Source organism: Oryctolagus cuniculus, chromosome 13 (assembly GCF_964237555.1).
Source record: "Oryctolagus cuniculus chromosome 13, mOryCun1.1, whole genome shotgun sequence".
Taxonomy (NCBI): domain Eukaryota; kingdom Metazoa; phylum Chordata; class Mammalia; order Lagomorpha; family Leporidae; genus Oryctolagus; species Oryctolagus cuniculus.
The window spans coordinates 54,755,696-54,769,059 of NC_091444.1; the positions used below are offsets into that span (position 1 = coordinate 54,755,696).

The following is a 13,364-nucleotide window of genomic DNA, read 5'->3' on the forward strand; positions in this document are numbered from 1 at the left end:
GCAGACCGCTTTTTTGTTTGCCAATTTAAATTCCTTTGGGTAAATTCCAAGGAGTGGGATGGCTGGGTCGAATGGTAGGGTTATCTTCAGGTTTCTGAGGGATCTCCAGACTGACTTCCATAGTGGCTTGACCAGCTTGCATTCCCACCAACAGTGGGTTAGTGTCCCTTTTTCCCCACATCCTCGCCAGCATCTGTTGTTGGTGGATTTCTGAATGTGAGCCATTCTAACCGGGGTGAGGTGGAACCTCAAAGTGGTTTTGATTTGCATTTCCCTGATTGCTAATGACCTTGAACATTTTTTCATGTGCCTGTTGGCCATTTGGATTTCCTCTTTTGAAAAATGTCTATTGAGGTCCTTGGCCCATCTCCTAATTGGGTTGTTGGTTTTGTTTTTGTGGAGTTTCTTGATCTCCTTGTAGATTCTGGTTATTAACCCTTTATCTGTTGCATAGTTTGCAAATATTTTTTCCCATTCTGTCGGTTGTCTCTTCACTCTCCTGACTGTTTCTTTTGCAGTACAGAAACTTCTCAATTTGATGCAATCCCAATAGTTGATTTTGGCTTTGACTGCCTGTGCCTCCCGGGTCTTTTCCAGAAACTCTTTGCCTGTGCCAATATCTTGAAGGGTTTCTCCAATGTTCTCTAGCAACTTGATGTGGTAGAGTTAGAAACATACCAGGGTACTCCAATTTAATCCCATCAAGGTGGCATGTACCAATGCCATCTCACTAGTCCAAGTGATCAATTTCAGTTCACAATTGATCATAATGAAAGGACTAAGAGTCAAAGGGAGCACATAAGCAAGTCTAGTACCTGCTAACACTAACTGATAGAATAAATAAAGGGGAGAGTGATCCAACATGGGAAGTGAGATACTCAGCAGACTCATAGAATGGCAGATGTCCTAAATAGCACTCTGGCCTCAGAATAAGCCCTAAAGGCATTCGGATCTGGCTGAAAAGCCCATGAGAGTATTTCAGGCATGGAAAGCCAAGACACTCTGGCAAAAGATCTCTGTGAGTGAGATCTCAGTGGAATGAACAGGTCTTCAAAGAAGGAGGTACCTTTCTCTGAAGGGAGGAGAGAACCTCCACTTTGACTATGACCTTGTCTAAACAAGATAAGAATCGGAGAACTCAGAGGGCTTCCATAGCCTTGGAAACTCATGACTGGAGCATAGGGAGATTACTGATGCCATAGACAGGAGTGTCAATTGGTAAAGTCAACAACAGGAGTCACTGTGCACTTACTCCTCATGTAGGATCTCTGTCCTTAATGTGCTGTGCATTGAGATTTAATGCTATAACGAGTACTCAAACAATATATTTCACTTTGTGTTTCTATGGGGGTGCAAACTGTTGAAATCTTTACTTAATGCATACTAAACTGATCCTCTGTAAAAAAAAAAAAAAAAAAAAAAAAAAAAAAAAAAGAAACTATCAACTCCCAACTTGACTCTCACTGGGATTAAACATGACAATAGGTCTGATCTGATTTCATCATCATTAAAAAAAAATCATCTATTATTTTTCACTTTATGTTTCTGTGTGGGAGCAAACTGTTGAAATCCTTACTTAATGTATACTAAGCTGATCTTCTGTATATTAAGATAATCGAAAATGAATCTTGATGTGAATGGAAGGGGAGAGGGAGTGGGAAAGGGGAGGGTTGTGGGTGGGAGGGACGGTATGGGGGGGAAGCCATTGTAATCCATTATTCGTACTTTGGAAACTTATATTCATTAAATAAATAAAAAAAAAAAAGAAAAAAAAAAGTGATGGCCAGCGCCAGGGTTCACTTGGCTAATCCTCTGTCTGCGGCGCCGGCACACCGGGTTCTAGTCCTGGTTGGGGCGCCAGATTCTGTCCCGGTTGCTCCTCTTCCAGGCCAGCTCTCTGCTGTGGCCCGGGAGTGCAGTGGAAGATGGCCCAAGTGCTTGGGCCCTGCACCCCATGGGAGACCAGGAGAAGCACCTGGCTCCTGGCTTCGGATCGGCACAGTGTGCTGGCCGTAGCGGCCATTTGGGGGTGAACCAACGGAAAAGGAAGACCTTTCTCTCTGTCTCTCTCTAACTCTGTCAAAAAAAATAAAAATAAAAATAAATAAATAAAATTAAGTGAGCATGTGGAGGAAAGCTTTTGTAAACCAACAGTCTGTCCCAAATGGTTCAGATGGAGCCCTGTGACTACTGATGTGGTTTAGAGGGTCTAGAGACTCTCGTGGCACAGCCAACAACACTCCTTTCTGCCTCTTAGGCTAAGAGGTGCTCCAGTTGTCAGACCGCCACCTCTCTTCACCTCATGAAGTACCCCGTGTCCTCGCTCTGTGCCTCTGCACATCACACACCAGTGGGCACATCTCTCAGAGCTGTTCTCTAGCTGCCATGAAATGGATCAAACTGTCGGTTACAGTTCAGCTTTTTTACAGGATTTCTTCTACACATTCAGATGAACAGCCACCTGCTTGGCTATTCTTTTGTAAACAGATCTTTTTAGCAGAATTGTCTGCATAATTAAAAATCTGTAACTGAACATTGAGAAACAATCACTTGGAACTGAAGGTGGAGGAAACTACTACAGGTGAACAACAAAGATCCCAACTCTGTAGCTCCTTCCATAGAAGGTTGTTTACTGTTTTTATAATACCTCACACCGTTTCGTTTGTTGAAAACTTGGTTGCACTTTTTGTTTATTGTTTTTTCTCTGAAAGGTCTCAACTTGGCTTTTAATTTGGCTCTGAAACTTTTTTGGCATCTTGTTGCAAAGAGAGCAATACTTGGCAAAAACTCTGTTCTGATTTATGATAAAACCCTCATTTACACATGAGCTTTCTTAGAATGGACTACTAAGTTACCTGTTTTGTTTTTCCAAGGTTACTGAATATTTAAGCTATCTTTAACCTCCTCATACTACTTTTGAGTCTTTATATTTGAATTTAGCTTTCAATTCAAAAGTAAATTTACTTGGTTTAGTGAAAGTAACTCAGATAAGAATTTCAGCATTTTCTGAATATTTTTAAGTTTCATAAATAGAAAAGGAATGAAGATATTAAACGTTCTTGTCTGGAAATAAGGAAAGAAAAAACTATAAATTCCATAAAATTCTATCTTAAAGAATTTTCCATGAGAACAAAATTCTAAACATAGCCCAAAAGGCTAACTGTACTTGCTTATGAAACTGAATTAGTCTCTCTCTTAATCCCTGGACTGTAAATTCCAGTGAGCCGGTGATGGGCCTATTTTGTCTGCCACTTTTCCTGCTTTAAAATAGGTGTGCAGGCCAGTGTAGCTGCATACTCTGCCTGTGGCAACAGCATCTCATATGGGCACCAGTTCAAGTCCCAGTGGCTACTCTTCTGATCCAGTTCTCTGCTTATGGCTTGGGAAAGCAGTAGAAGATGGCCCATGTGCTTGGGCCCCTGCATCCACGTGGGAGACCCAGAAGAAGCACCTGGTTTATGGCTTTGGATCAGCCCAGCTCTGGCTGTTGCGGCCATTTGGGGGATGAACCAGTCAATGAAAGACCGACCTCTCTGTCTCTCCCTCTAACTGTATCTCTGCCTCTCAAATAAATAAATAAAATCATAAAAAGCACATTAGCATAGGTGTTAGAAGATAAGAATTTAGGGGCCAGCGCTGTGGTGCAGTGAGTTAAAGCCCTGGCTTGAAGCACCAGCATCCTACATGGGCGCCGGTTCTAGTCCTGGCTTCTCCTCTTCCGATCCAGCTCTCTGCTATGTCCTGGGAAAGCAATAGAAAATGGCCTAAGCCCTTGGGCCCCTGCACCCATGTGGGAGACCCGAAAGAAGCTCTTGGGTCCTGGCTTTGAATCGGCGCAGCTCCGGCCATTGCGGCCATCTGGGGAGTGAACCAGCAGATGGAAGACCTCTCTCTGTCTCTTCCTCTCTCTGTAACTCTTTCAAATAAATAAACTAATCTTTTTTTAAAAAAAAGAATTTAAAAAATAAAATAGGTGTGCAATAAGTGGTTTTTGAATGAGTAATAACATATCACATGATAGTCCTTTCAAATTCAGGAATTAATACAAATGAGGTTAATATTTAATAAATCAGTAAGCCTGTGAATTTAAATAGCAAGAGTATTCGTAATCATTAGATCACAGCATCAAGGAGAATGAAAGACTGTCTAAGACACCACCACACAAATCACTTGTTTACTTGAAAGTTGTTTTGTTTCAGAGGCAGAGAGACAGAAGGAGTAAGACAGCTTCCATCTGTTGGTTCACTCCCCAAGTGGCTGCAACAGCTCAAGTGGAAGCCAAGAGCCAGGAACTCAGTCCAGGCTCCCCTTGAGCCATCTTCTGCTGCCTGTGAGGGCCCACACCAGTGGGAAGCTGGAATTGGGAGACAGGGGCAGGAATGAAACCCAGGCATTCCAGCATGGAACACAGGCGTCTTAATCCCAGGCTAAGTGCCTGTCTTGAAGTTATCACTTTAAGTCTGCTTACACTGTATTATCCTATATTTACTTTGAGAAATTTACCTGTCAAATTCGAGTTTGTTTTAAAATTGAAGCAAACTTACAGGAAAATTTGAGAATCAGAAATCCCAGAGTTGCTTCAATAATAAAAACGAAAGTATTCCATCTTATTTTCCAACACTTTTTTTTTTTTAAAGATTTATTTATTTACTTGAAAGAGTTACAGAGAGAGAAAAGGAGGGGGGGGAGAGAGAGAGGGAGAGAGAGAGGGGTCTTCCATCCGCTAGTTCACTCCCCAGTTGGCCGCCATGGCCAGAGCTGCACAGATCCGAAGCCAGGAGCCTCTTCCGGGTCTCCCAAGCGCGTGCAGGGGTCCAAGGACTTGGGCCATCTTCTACTGCTTTCCCAGGCCATAGCAGAGAGCTGGATTGGAAGTGGAGCAGCTGGGTCTTGAACTGGCGCCCAAGGCCAGGGCGTTAACCTGCTGCACCACAGCGTGGCCCCCCAGCATTTTCATCTATGGTATTTTAACTGACTTCATGCTATCAAGGTGAGATGGTGAATATTCTGAATAATACTGAGCAAATGTTTTTAAAGAAGGCTAACCCAAAAATTCTGGAGGGAGCAGGGGTTTAGCCTGGTGGTTAAGATGCCTGGGGTCCACTTCAGAGTAACTGCGTTTGATTCTTGCCTCTAGCTCCTGACTCTAGTTTCCTGCTAATGCAGACCCCGGGAGGCTACAGCAATGGCTCAAGTAAACAATACCACACTTAAAAATTCACCAGTCTTAAGGACAGCTGTTTATTCACTAACAGTGGAATACAGAATCATATAGAACAATCAAGCTTTGTGTGTCTTACTGTGATGACTCACATTTTCTACCATGTGTGTTTGAAAATGCACAAGAGTCACTGTTTCAGACTGCCTAGGTTGGAGTGAAAACAAATTTTAAACCCCTTTTGTGTATTTAGAAAAACCTAAAATATGTTATAAATAAGCTAAGAATAAAAAGGGACTTACTGTAATGACTCTGAGAACTCCCCCTCCATCATTCACCGTCACTTTGTGAAGATTTCCTGACACCAGCCCGTGGAGGTCTTGGCTCTCCCACACTATGGTACCTTCAAAGCTCTTTTGTGGAAACATGAACAGTGAGTCAATTTCTTTACTGCTGCCAGTTAGGTTTTAAGTAGGTTTTTAGGTAAAATTTTAGAAAAAAGTTATTTTCCCCCAAAACATAACCAAATTTTTATCTAACTTTAACACACCATTGCTACCATTTCTGTGCATAACCCTAGATCATTTTTTCCACATACATCTAAAAAACAGTTGCAAAGATATATAGACAATTTTGCACACTGCTGCTTGTCAAAACACTTCCTTAAGTGGTTGCAGCTGTTAACCATTCTGTTCAGTGTGTGTAACCTGCGTTGAATGGATGCATCTGCCTTCCTGAGATACTTCCAAAGGTTGTCAGGTACTTGGCTGCTACCAGATTATGTACTAAAATACTGCAGGAACGAACATTCTGTTATAAATGCTTATTTTCCCCCCAGTTCTCTTCTTTACTATTTAAAATAAGTTTCCAGAGGTGACATTAGTGTGATCAGGGATATTTTTTGTGGGTTTTGATACACATTGCCGAATTGTTTTTCAACAGCAGTTTTTACTGAGCTACGGGGTCATCAGCAATTTATGAGAATGCCAACTGCACCACGTGCTCGCTAGGATGGAATATAACCCAAAGAAGTGTACCTGAGTTTAGCAGATTTGAAGGAAATGATTCCTCATTTAGCTGTACTTCTGATTCCTCGTCATGTTTATAAATTGTATCTTCTCTTCCAAGAGCTGCCTTGTCATGCTTTTTGGCTACCCGGCTACTGAGTTTCCTTTTTTTTTTTTTTAAAATTAATCTATGTGAGCTTTTCATGGAGTAATTACCCTAATCTTGCGCACAGGCTAAATTTTTTTTTCAGAATTGCTCGCAAATTAGTATTTCCTTTTTGAAATTCAGAAGTCCATATATTTTACCTTGTCAAGTCTATTAAACTTTCCCTCTGTGATTATTACTATTAAAGTTAGAGCTTAGAAAGTGACATTCCCCCACTCCAGAGTCCAATGCACAATGCAACCCTAATGCCCTCTAATTCTCTGCGGTCCTCATTTTCAACTCTGTGCACAGCTGGCTCCTCAGCACTGCCCAGGTCTCGGCTCCACCGTCACTCCCTAGACTTTCTGCAGAGATGCAGAAGATCCCAGCTCCCAGCTTCCTGCACAGTTAGCTTTAGATTCCTACCTCATTCATCACTCTGACATTTGTTTATTTTTCCATTGTCAAACTCTGCCCCCATTAGAATGCAAGCACCATCAGACTGGGACATAATCTGCCCTACCAACTACTCCATCCCCAGCCCTCAAAAGATCTGAAATAACTAAAAACTCCAAAACGTTTGCTGGATAAATAACGCTAAACAAAAAGCTATTTAGAATTATTTATGGCATACAGCATGAAAAATATAGCTCTAATAACTAAAATTTCATATCTTCTAACATTAGGAGATAAAACACAATAGTAGCTCATTTAGCTAGCATTATCAAGAAACCACACCAAATTTGTCTGATACATCAGGTCGGCAGCTTACAAATTTTTAAAAACAAAACTGTTTCTACTGAAACAGTAAGCCACTGCGAGAGTCTGGGTGTGTCAGGACGTCTGTCATTTTCCACTCCACTGATGGACTCCCATCCAACATATCTGTGAACTCCCTAGTGCACTGCGTGGGGCCCTGGAGTTACTCAGAAGAGATCTTGCAGATACACCTCAAGCTGTGTCATCATCTCCTAATCTTTTAAAATAGAGAATATGATATCTTCCTCAAAAGGGATGTTTAGAACAGAGGCAACAAACATAAGCCCTGTGTTTTCTGTTCAGCAAAACAGTCGCTTTATTACCATTAGAAGCCATATAGAAAGTGAACTGCCACTTTAAAATATTCCCATTTTCTTATTTTTGAAATAATTGCTGATTGTTTCCACACTTCCCCTAGGTGGCCCTAACTCCCTACTGAACTTCAGATCAAATTTGAATTTTATAAAAACAAAAACATTCTCACAAATGGATGTATACATGGAGGGGGAAAAAGCTAGGAAGAAATACATCAAATATATTGGGCAATAGATAGGTGACATCATCTTCTTTAAAGCTTCCTGTATTTTTGTCAAATTTTCAACATTCAAATAAATGTATTACTTGCACACATCTTCGCAGAGTTATAATCAGAAAAAGGTTTTTTTAACCAAGCATATACTCATAACTAAGTCAATTACACTCAGTCTTCTTTCAGACATGAGCCATTATTTACACTTGCGAGTGACAACATTTACCGAGCTGTGGGCTATGTGTTTGCAGACTTTTTTTTTTTTTAAATGGAAAAGTCCATGTCTTCAAGTGATCATAGCATGCCAAGGTGGATGTGATAATGAACGGAAGTCATCCTGCTTAAGCAGGGAGCTCAGACAGAATTTCAAACGACCCTAAGAACTGAGCGAGTGGAAGGCAACAGCCCAACATGCTCAGAAAAACGCCAAGCAGTTCAGCGTTGCGGCAGCACAAGGCCGAAGAGGAGGGGCAAAAGGCAGGCTGCAGGCGGGCTCTGTGCACCGAAGGAGAAGCCTGTCCAGTCTGTCTAGCAGGTGGAAGCTCGCGCTCGCTTTCTCTCTCTCTCCATCTCTGTCTGTATCTCTGCCTTTCAAATAAATGAAATAATTCTTCTTAAAAAAAAAAAAAAAAAACTGGCAAGACTTAAGTATTTGAATATGAGAGTAAAGGATAAATTCCAATTTTGGTTTGGGTGACTGAGAAAAAGGAGACAGCATTATTCAAGACTGAAAATACAGAAGATGAGGATGCAGGTGGGATGGAGACAATGCTACCATCAGGACGCCCAGGAGACACTCAAACGCAGATTCAGTAGGCAACTAGAAGCCCGTCTGGGGTTCATAGGAGAGGTAGGCTGTGATGCCAGATTCATACAGGTGGCTAAGGAGGACGCTGCCCAGGAAGAATGAATACAATAAAATAGAAAACCAGGTATTAAATCCCAGTGATTAATACTTAAGAGAAAAACTGAAAAAGAAATAATGAACCATACCAGAAAAGAAAACTATAGTGACCAAATAAAATAAAAAACTCCCTCATGTTGAAACTATGAATCTAGAAAATATAACAGAAACAAGTAATTCTCTGAATTGTTCCTTTCACTGACACATGGCATTGGCCTTGATATTTCACGGAGGCCACTTCCTGGAGCTCACTTCCACTTTGTGTTTGACTCTGCCAGGACACAGCATCAGCAATATTGATTAAACTGAACAATCACCATAAAAATTCACCGGCCCTCTGAAATGTTCTCGACTTCTTCCCTGAGTCCACACAGCTGCTCTGCGTCCAGGCAGGGAGGAGCCATGTCCTCTCCTCTCCTCTCCTGCATCTGCTCTTGCTCCACATCACAGCTCAATTTCTACTGCTCACCTCTTCTTCCACATCCTGCTTTCTATTCTCATCATAAAGCCAGGAATCTCTTGGGACACAAAACAAGTTTACGGCAAATCCCTGCTATGATTGCAAAACCAAAATAAAAGTTGGGAGAAAAAAATGAGATACTGTAACATATCCATAACATATACAATCTGTCTCCAATCACTTTCATACGTTGATTCTTTTGTGTCATGCTTCTAATTTCTCATCCAAACCATGAGTGTAGCTTAAATACATACAGTACTTTTGTGCTTATAAATTAACATTTCAGAGTGGTGGACTTCAGAAATAATATAAGAATTTCAACTTTCATAAAAAATAAGCATACAAGTTTTCATAATACTAACAATAATTTCTCCAGTAGGCAAAACAGCCTGCTTTTTATCAAAATCAGTGTTACGTTTCAACCACACTATTAAGGAAATTATCAGAGTAATACATGTTTGAACAGAAACAGCATCATCACTTAAAAACTGGTGACCCCCACTGAGATTTATAATACACAAAGAAAAACTTGTAAGAGATCTGCTTACATGACAAGTCATACTGCTGACATATTACTCTAGTCTACCATCAGATGTAGAGGATCAAAATGATGAGCAGATCACTGACTTCCCTTCTCTGATGGATATGCAGACAAATGATCACTGGAGCTGGCACCTGCATGAGCAGTTAAGAGTGCCTGGACTCCTGCATTCCGTGTTGGGATGTCTGGGTCCAAGCCAAGCCTCTGATCCCGATTCCAGCCTCCTGCCAATGGAGATCCTGGGAAGCAGCAGTGATAGCTCAAGTAGTCTTGTTTCTACCACCCATGTGGGAGACTAGCTTCATGTCCTGGTTTCAGCCTGGTCCAGTCCCAACCATTGTGGGTATCTGGAGAGTAAATCAGTGGTAGAAGATCTGTCTCTCAAATAAAATAATTTAAAAAAATACACCAAGGCAGTTCAAGTCCTGGCTGCTCCATTTCCAACCCAGTTCTCTTCTATAGCCTGAGAAAGCAGTAGAAAGTGGCCCAAGTCCTTGGGCTCCTGCACCAACGTGGGAGACACGGAAGAAGCTCCTGGCTCCTGGCTCCTGATCAGCGCAGCTCTGGTAGTTGTGGCCAACTGGGGAGTGACCCAGCGGATGGAAGACCTCTCTCTCTCTGTCTCTCCTCTGTGTAACTCTGCCTTTCAAATAAATAAATCTTTAAAAAAATAAGTCAAATCTGATTAAATGCAGCCAAAAAGAATCTTAATATAAAATTAAAGACATTTTCAATAAAAGTAGGATTTTTGTATAACAGGAAAGCTTTTTTTTTAAAAAAAGATTTATTTATTTGAAAGGCAGAGTTGGGGGAGGGAAGGGGGAGGGGGAGGGAAAGAGGGAGACAGAGAGGGGGAGGGAGGGTGGGAGGAGGGAGAGGGAGAGATTTTCTATCTGCTGGTTCAATCCCACAATGGCTGGAGCTGGGCCTGTCTAAAGCCAGGAGCCAGGAGCTTCTTCCAGGTCTTCCATGGGAGGAGCAGGGGCCCAAGTACCCAGGCCATCTTACGATGCTTTCCCAGGCCCATTAGCAAAGAGCTGGATTGGAAGTAGAGCAGCAGGGACTCGAACCGGCATCCATATGTGATGTTGGACTCTCCAGGAACAGCTTTCCCTGCTACGCCACATCACCATCCCTGAAAGACTTTTACTTTTAAAAGTTTAGTTATAAAGGCAATATATATTTGTTACAGACCATATAAAAATAGATATACATACACACAATGGGGGGCAAAAAAGAGAAAGAAAATAGACACAAAGAAAACAAAAAATATCTATAATCCTATCTCCAACAAGGTGTAGCTACTATTAAGTAGGGTGCTTATTTTAAAAGAACAAAATATTTAAATACACTACTCAAAACAAAATCAACTCTGTCTAGCTGAAAGCTTGAAGGGAAATAAAGAACCCAAAGCTACAGCCACTCAGTCTTCACTAGCAAGGGAGTGGCGATTAGTGCTGAGCGCCCAGCTTACTGTAAAACAAATTAGATACCCATCCTTCTGATGCCTCTTGCTCTTCTGGGCAAGCCAGACAGGGTAAAAAGATTATAAATGAGGTCAATGATAGGTTTGTCCCTGCCCTGTACTGACAGTTTCTTCTCGGAATTGTGCTTAAAAATCCCCGCTACCACCAGCCCCTTCGGATTTTGCCTCTCTTGGAGCCCCCACCAGGCCACTCTCGCTGGCGGTCTCTGATTTAAATAGATCTTGCTTTTAAATACAAATAAGATAAAATAAAAATAAAAATAAAAAGGTCCTCACCACTAAAACAGCCACTCCCTATTCTGGCTGACTACATCCTTTCACAGGTATCCAGATACGCCATCCTGAACACCAGCAAGACCCGTCAACCCTCTCTCCCACCCCAGTGTCTCTTATGAAACGCCACAAGGCTATGGAAACGCTGAAATCACCATCCAAATCACCTCGACTCACAAACCGTACATTTTTGGCCACATGTGTTCTCGCTCCCTCCACCCTTTACTGTTATGCAATCACTCAAAAGCAAAATGATGATGGACGAACCAGGTTTTGTAATTCTTTAAGCTGACAAAGATCATGGGCAGACTCTGTAAGACTAGGATTAGCCTGACGCGTTTTCCTCCCTCTTTGCCCCACGTGTGAAGTGGCTCCTCCACACCACCGACAGACATCTCGGCCAGATCACTCTGTGCTGTGGGAGGCTGTCCTGTGTGTGCACTGTAGGATGTTTACCATTATCCCTGGCCCTCTACCCACTGGAGGTGCCGATGTCACCACGCTCCCAGACCACTGCAAGTGCTGCCCGGCCCTGCGAATGGGCCCCGTGGCCAAACGCTCTGATGAAGAAACAGTGTCCCAGATGCAGACAAGGAGTAGCGGAAATAACGGCTGTACACATTACTGATCAAACACCTACTATGTGGTGTCCTGTCCTAGGCTTCACGTGAAGTCCGCGTGTTAGATCATTTAGCTGGCAGAAGAACCTTCTGAACAGAGCAGTGCAGCACCTCCACCTTGCAGAGGAGGCAACAGACACAGCAAAGTTCAAGAACTTTGTACAAGGTCACAAAGCCACTGAGTCAGAGGAGGAGAGATTCCAACTCGCCCAGGCTGCACCCACATGTGCCTGCTCAGGTACTTCCCCCAAACGGGCCCTCAGACACCTACTCACAGCCAGGTGTAGCACTTCCTCACACCTACTCATACCAATCTCCCCATGTCTTTTGTAAAAATCAACCCGCGTCAGGCTTCAGAGCTTTCTGGATAACACCTAACACAATGCTGGTGCTCCTGGTCTCCTCGGAATACCACTGCTCTCCCTATGGGAAGCACATGAAGTCCGAGTTAGGTTCTGCCCATACTAGCCCTGAGCAGAAAGCAAAGATTCATTACTGCTGACTTGCTTCAATCCCAAAAAAGCTTACCAATTAGTTAAAAAAACAAACAAAACAAAACAAATTCTTACAGCAGTGCACAGCATAAAGTGTTAATTCTTCTCTTCTTTCTCCAATAGTGAGCAAGCTGTTTTAAGGGCGGAAATGTTTGAATTGTCTTTTTTTATTTTTTAAGATTTATTTATTTACTTGAGAGGCATAGTTATAGACAGAGAGAGGGAGAGACAGAGAGAGAAGTCATCCATCAGCTTCTTCACTCCCTAAATGGTCACAACAGCAGGAGCTGGGCCAGGCAAAAGCCAACAGCCAGAAGCTTCTTCCAGGTCTCTCATGCGGGTGCAGGGGCTCAAGCACTTGGACCATTTTATGCTGCTTCCCCAGGCCATCAGCAGGGAGCTGGACGGGAAGTAGAGCAGGACTCAAACCAGCACCCCTATGGGATGCCGGTACCACAGATGGATGCTTGACCTACTGCACCACAGCGCTGGCCCCTGTACTATGTCTTAATAATGGCCCCAGTGGTTGGCACAGAGTATGTTCTCAATAAATGCTTTCTGAGTAAGTGAACAAGGCAAAGAATGGCTTCCTTCAAAAACTGAGACACAATGCTTGGACAAAACTAGTCAGTTGAGCCACTATTCTTAATTAAAAGATAAAGCCGATGGTACATTCTGTGCTTAAAAAGGAATAAAGTTCATATATGAAATTAAAAAAATAAACATAAGGAAACAGGCATTCTCATATACTGCTAATGACTATCCACACTGATACAAATTGCTAAACAGCTCTCCAAGAAGGAACTGTATGCCTTAAAAATGTGTATACTTTGGGGCCAGCACTGTGGCACAGCAGCTTAAAGCCTTGGCTTTGCAGAGCCAGCATCCCACATGAGCACGGTTTGAGTTCCGGCTGCTCCACTTCCAATCCAGCTCCCTACTAATGCACCTGGGAAAGCAGTGGAAAATGGCCCAACTGCTTAGGCCC

General features: G+C 42.5%; 1 protein-coding gene across 4 annotated transcripts in view; it reads right to left on the reverse strand.

Moving 5' to 3' along the window:
- Positions 1-13,364, reverse strand: part of B3GALNT2 (beta-1,3-N-acetylgalactosaminyltransferase 2) — a 73,624-nt gene that overhangs the window by 21,748 nt on the left and 38,512 nt on the right. For all 4 annotated transcript variants that reach the window (XM_017347726.3, XM_002717323.5, XM_051820730.2 and 1 more), the window contains one exon: positions 5,461-5,571. In XM_017347726.3, coding sequence (XP_017203215.1) covers positions 5,461-5,571 — 111 coding nt within the window. The remainder of the gene's footprint in view (positions 1-5,460; positions 5,572-13,364) is intronic.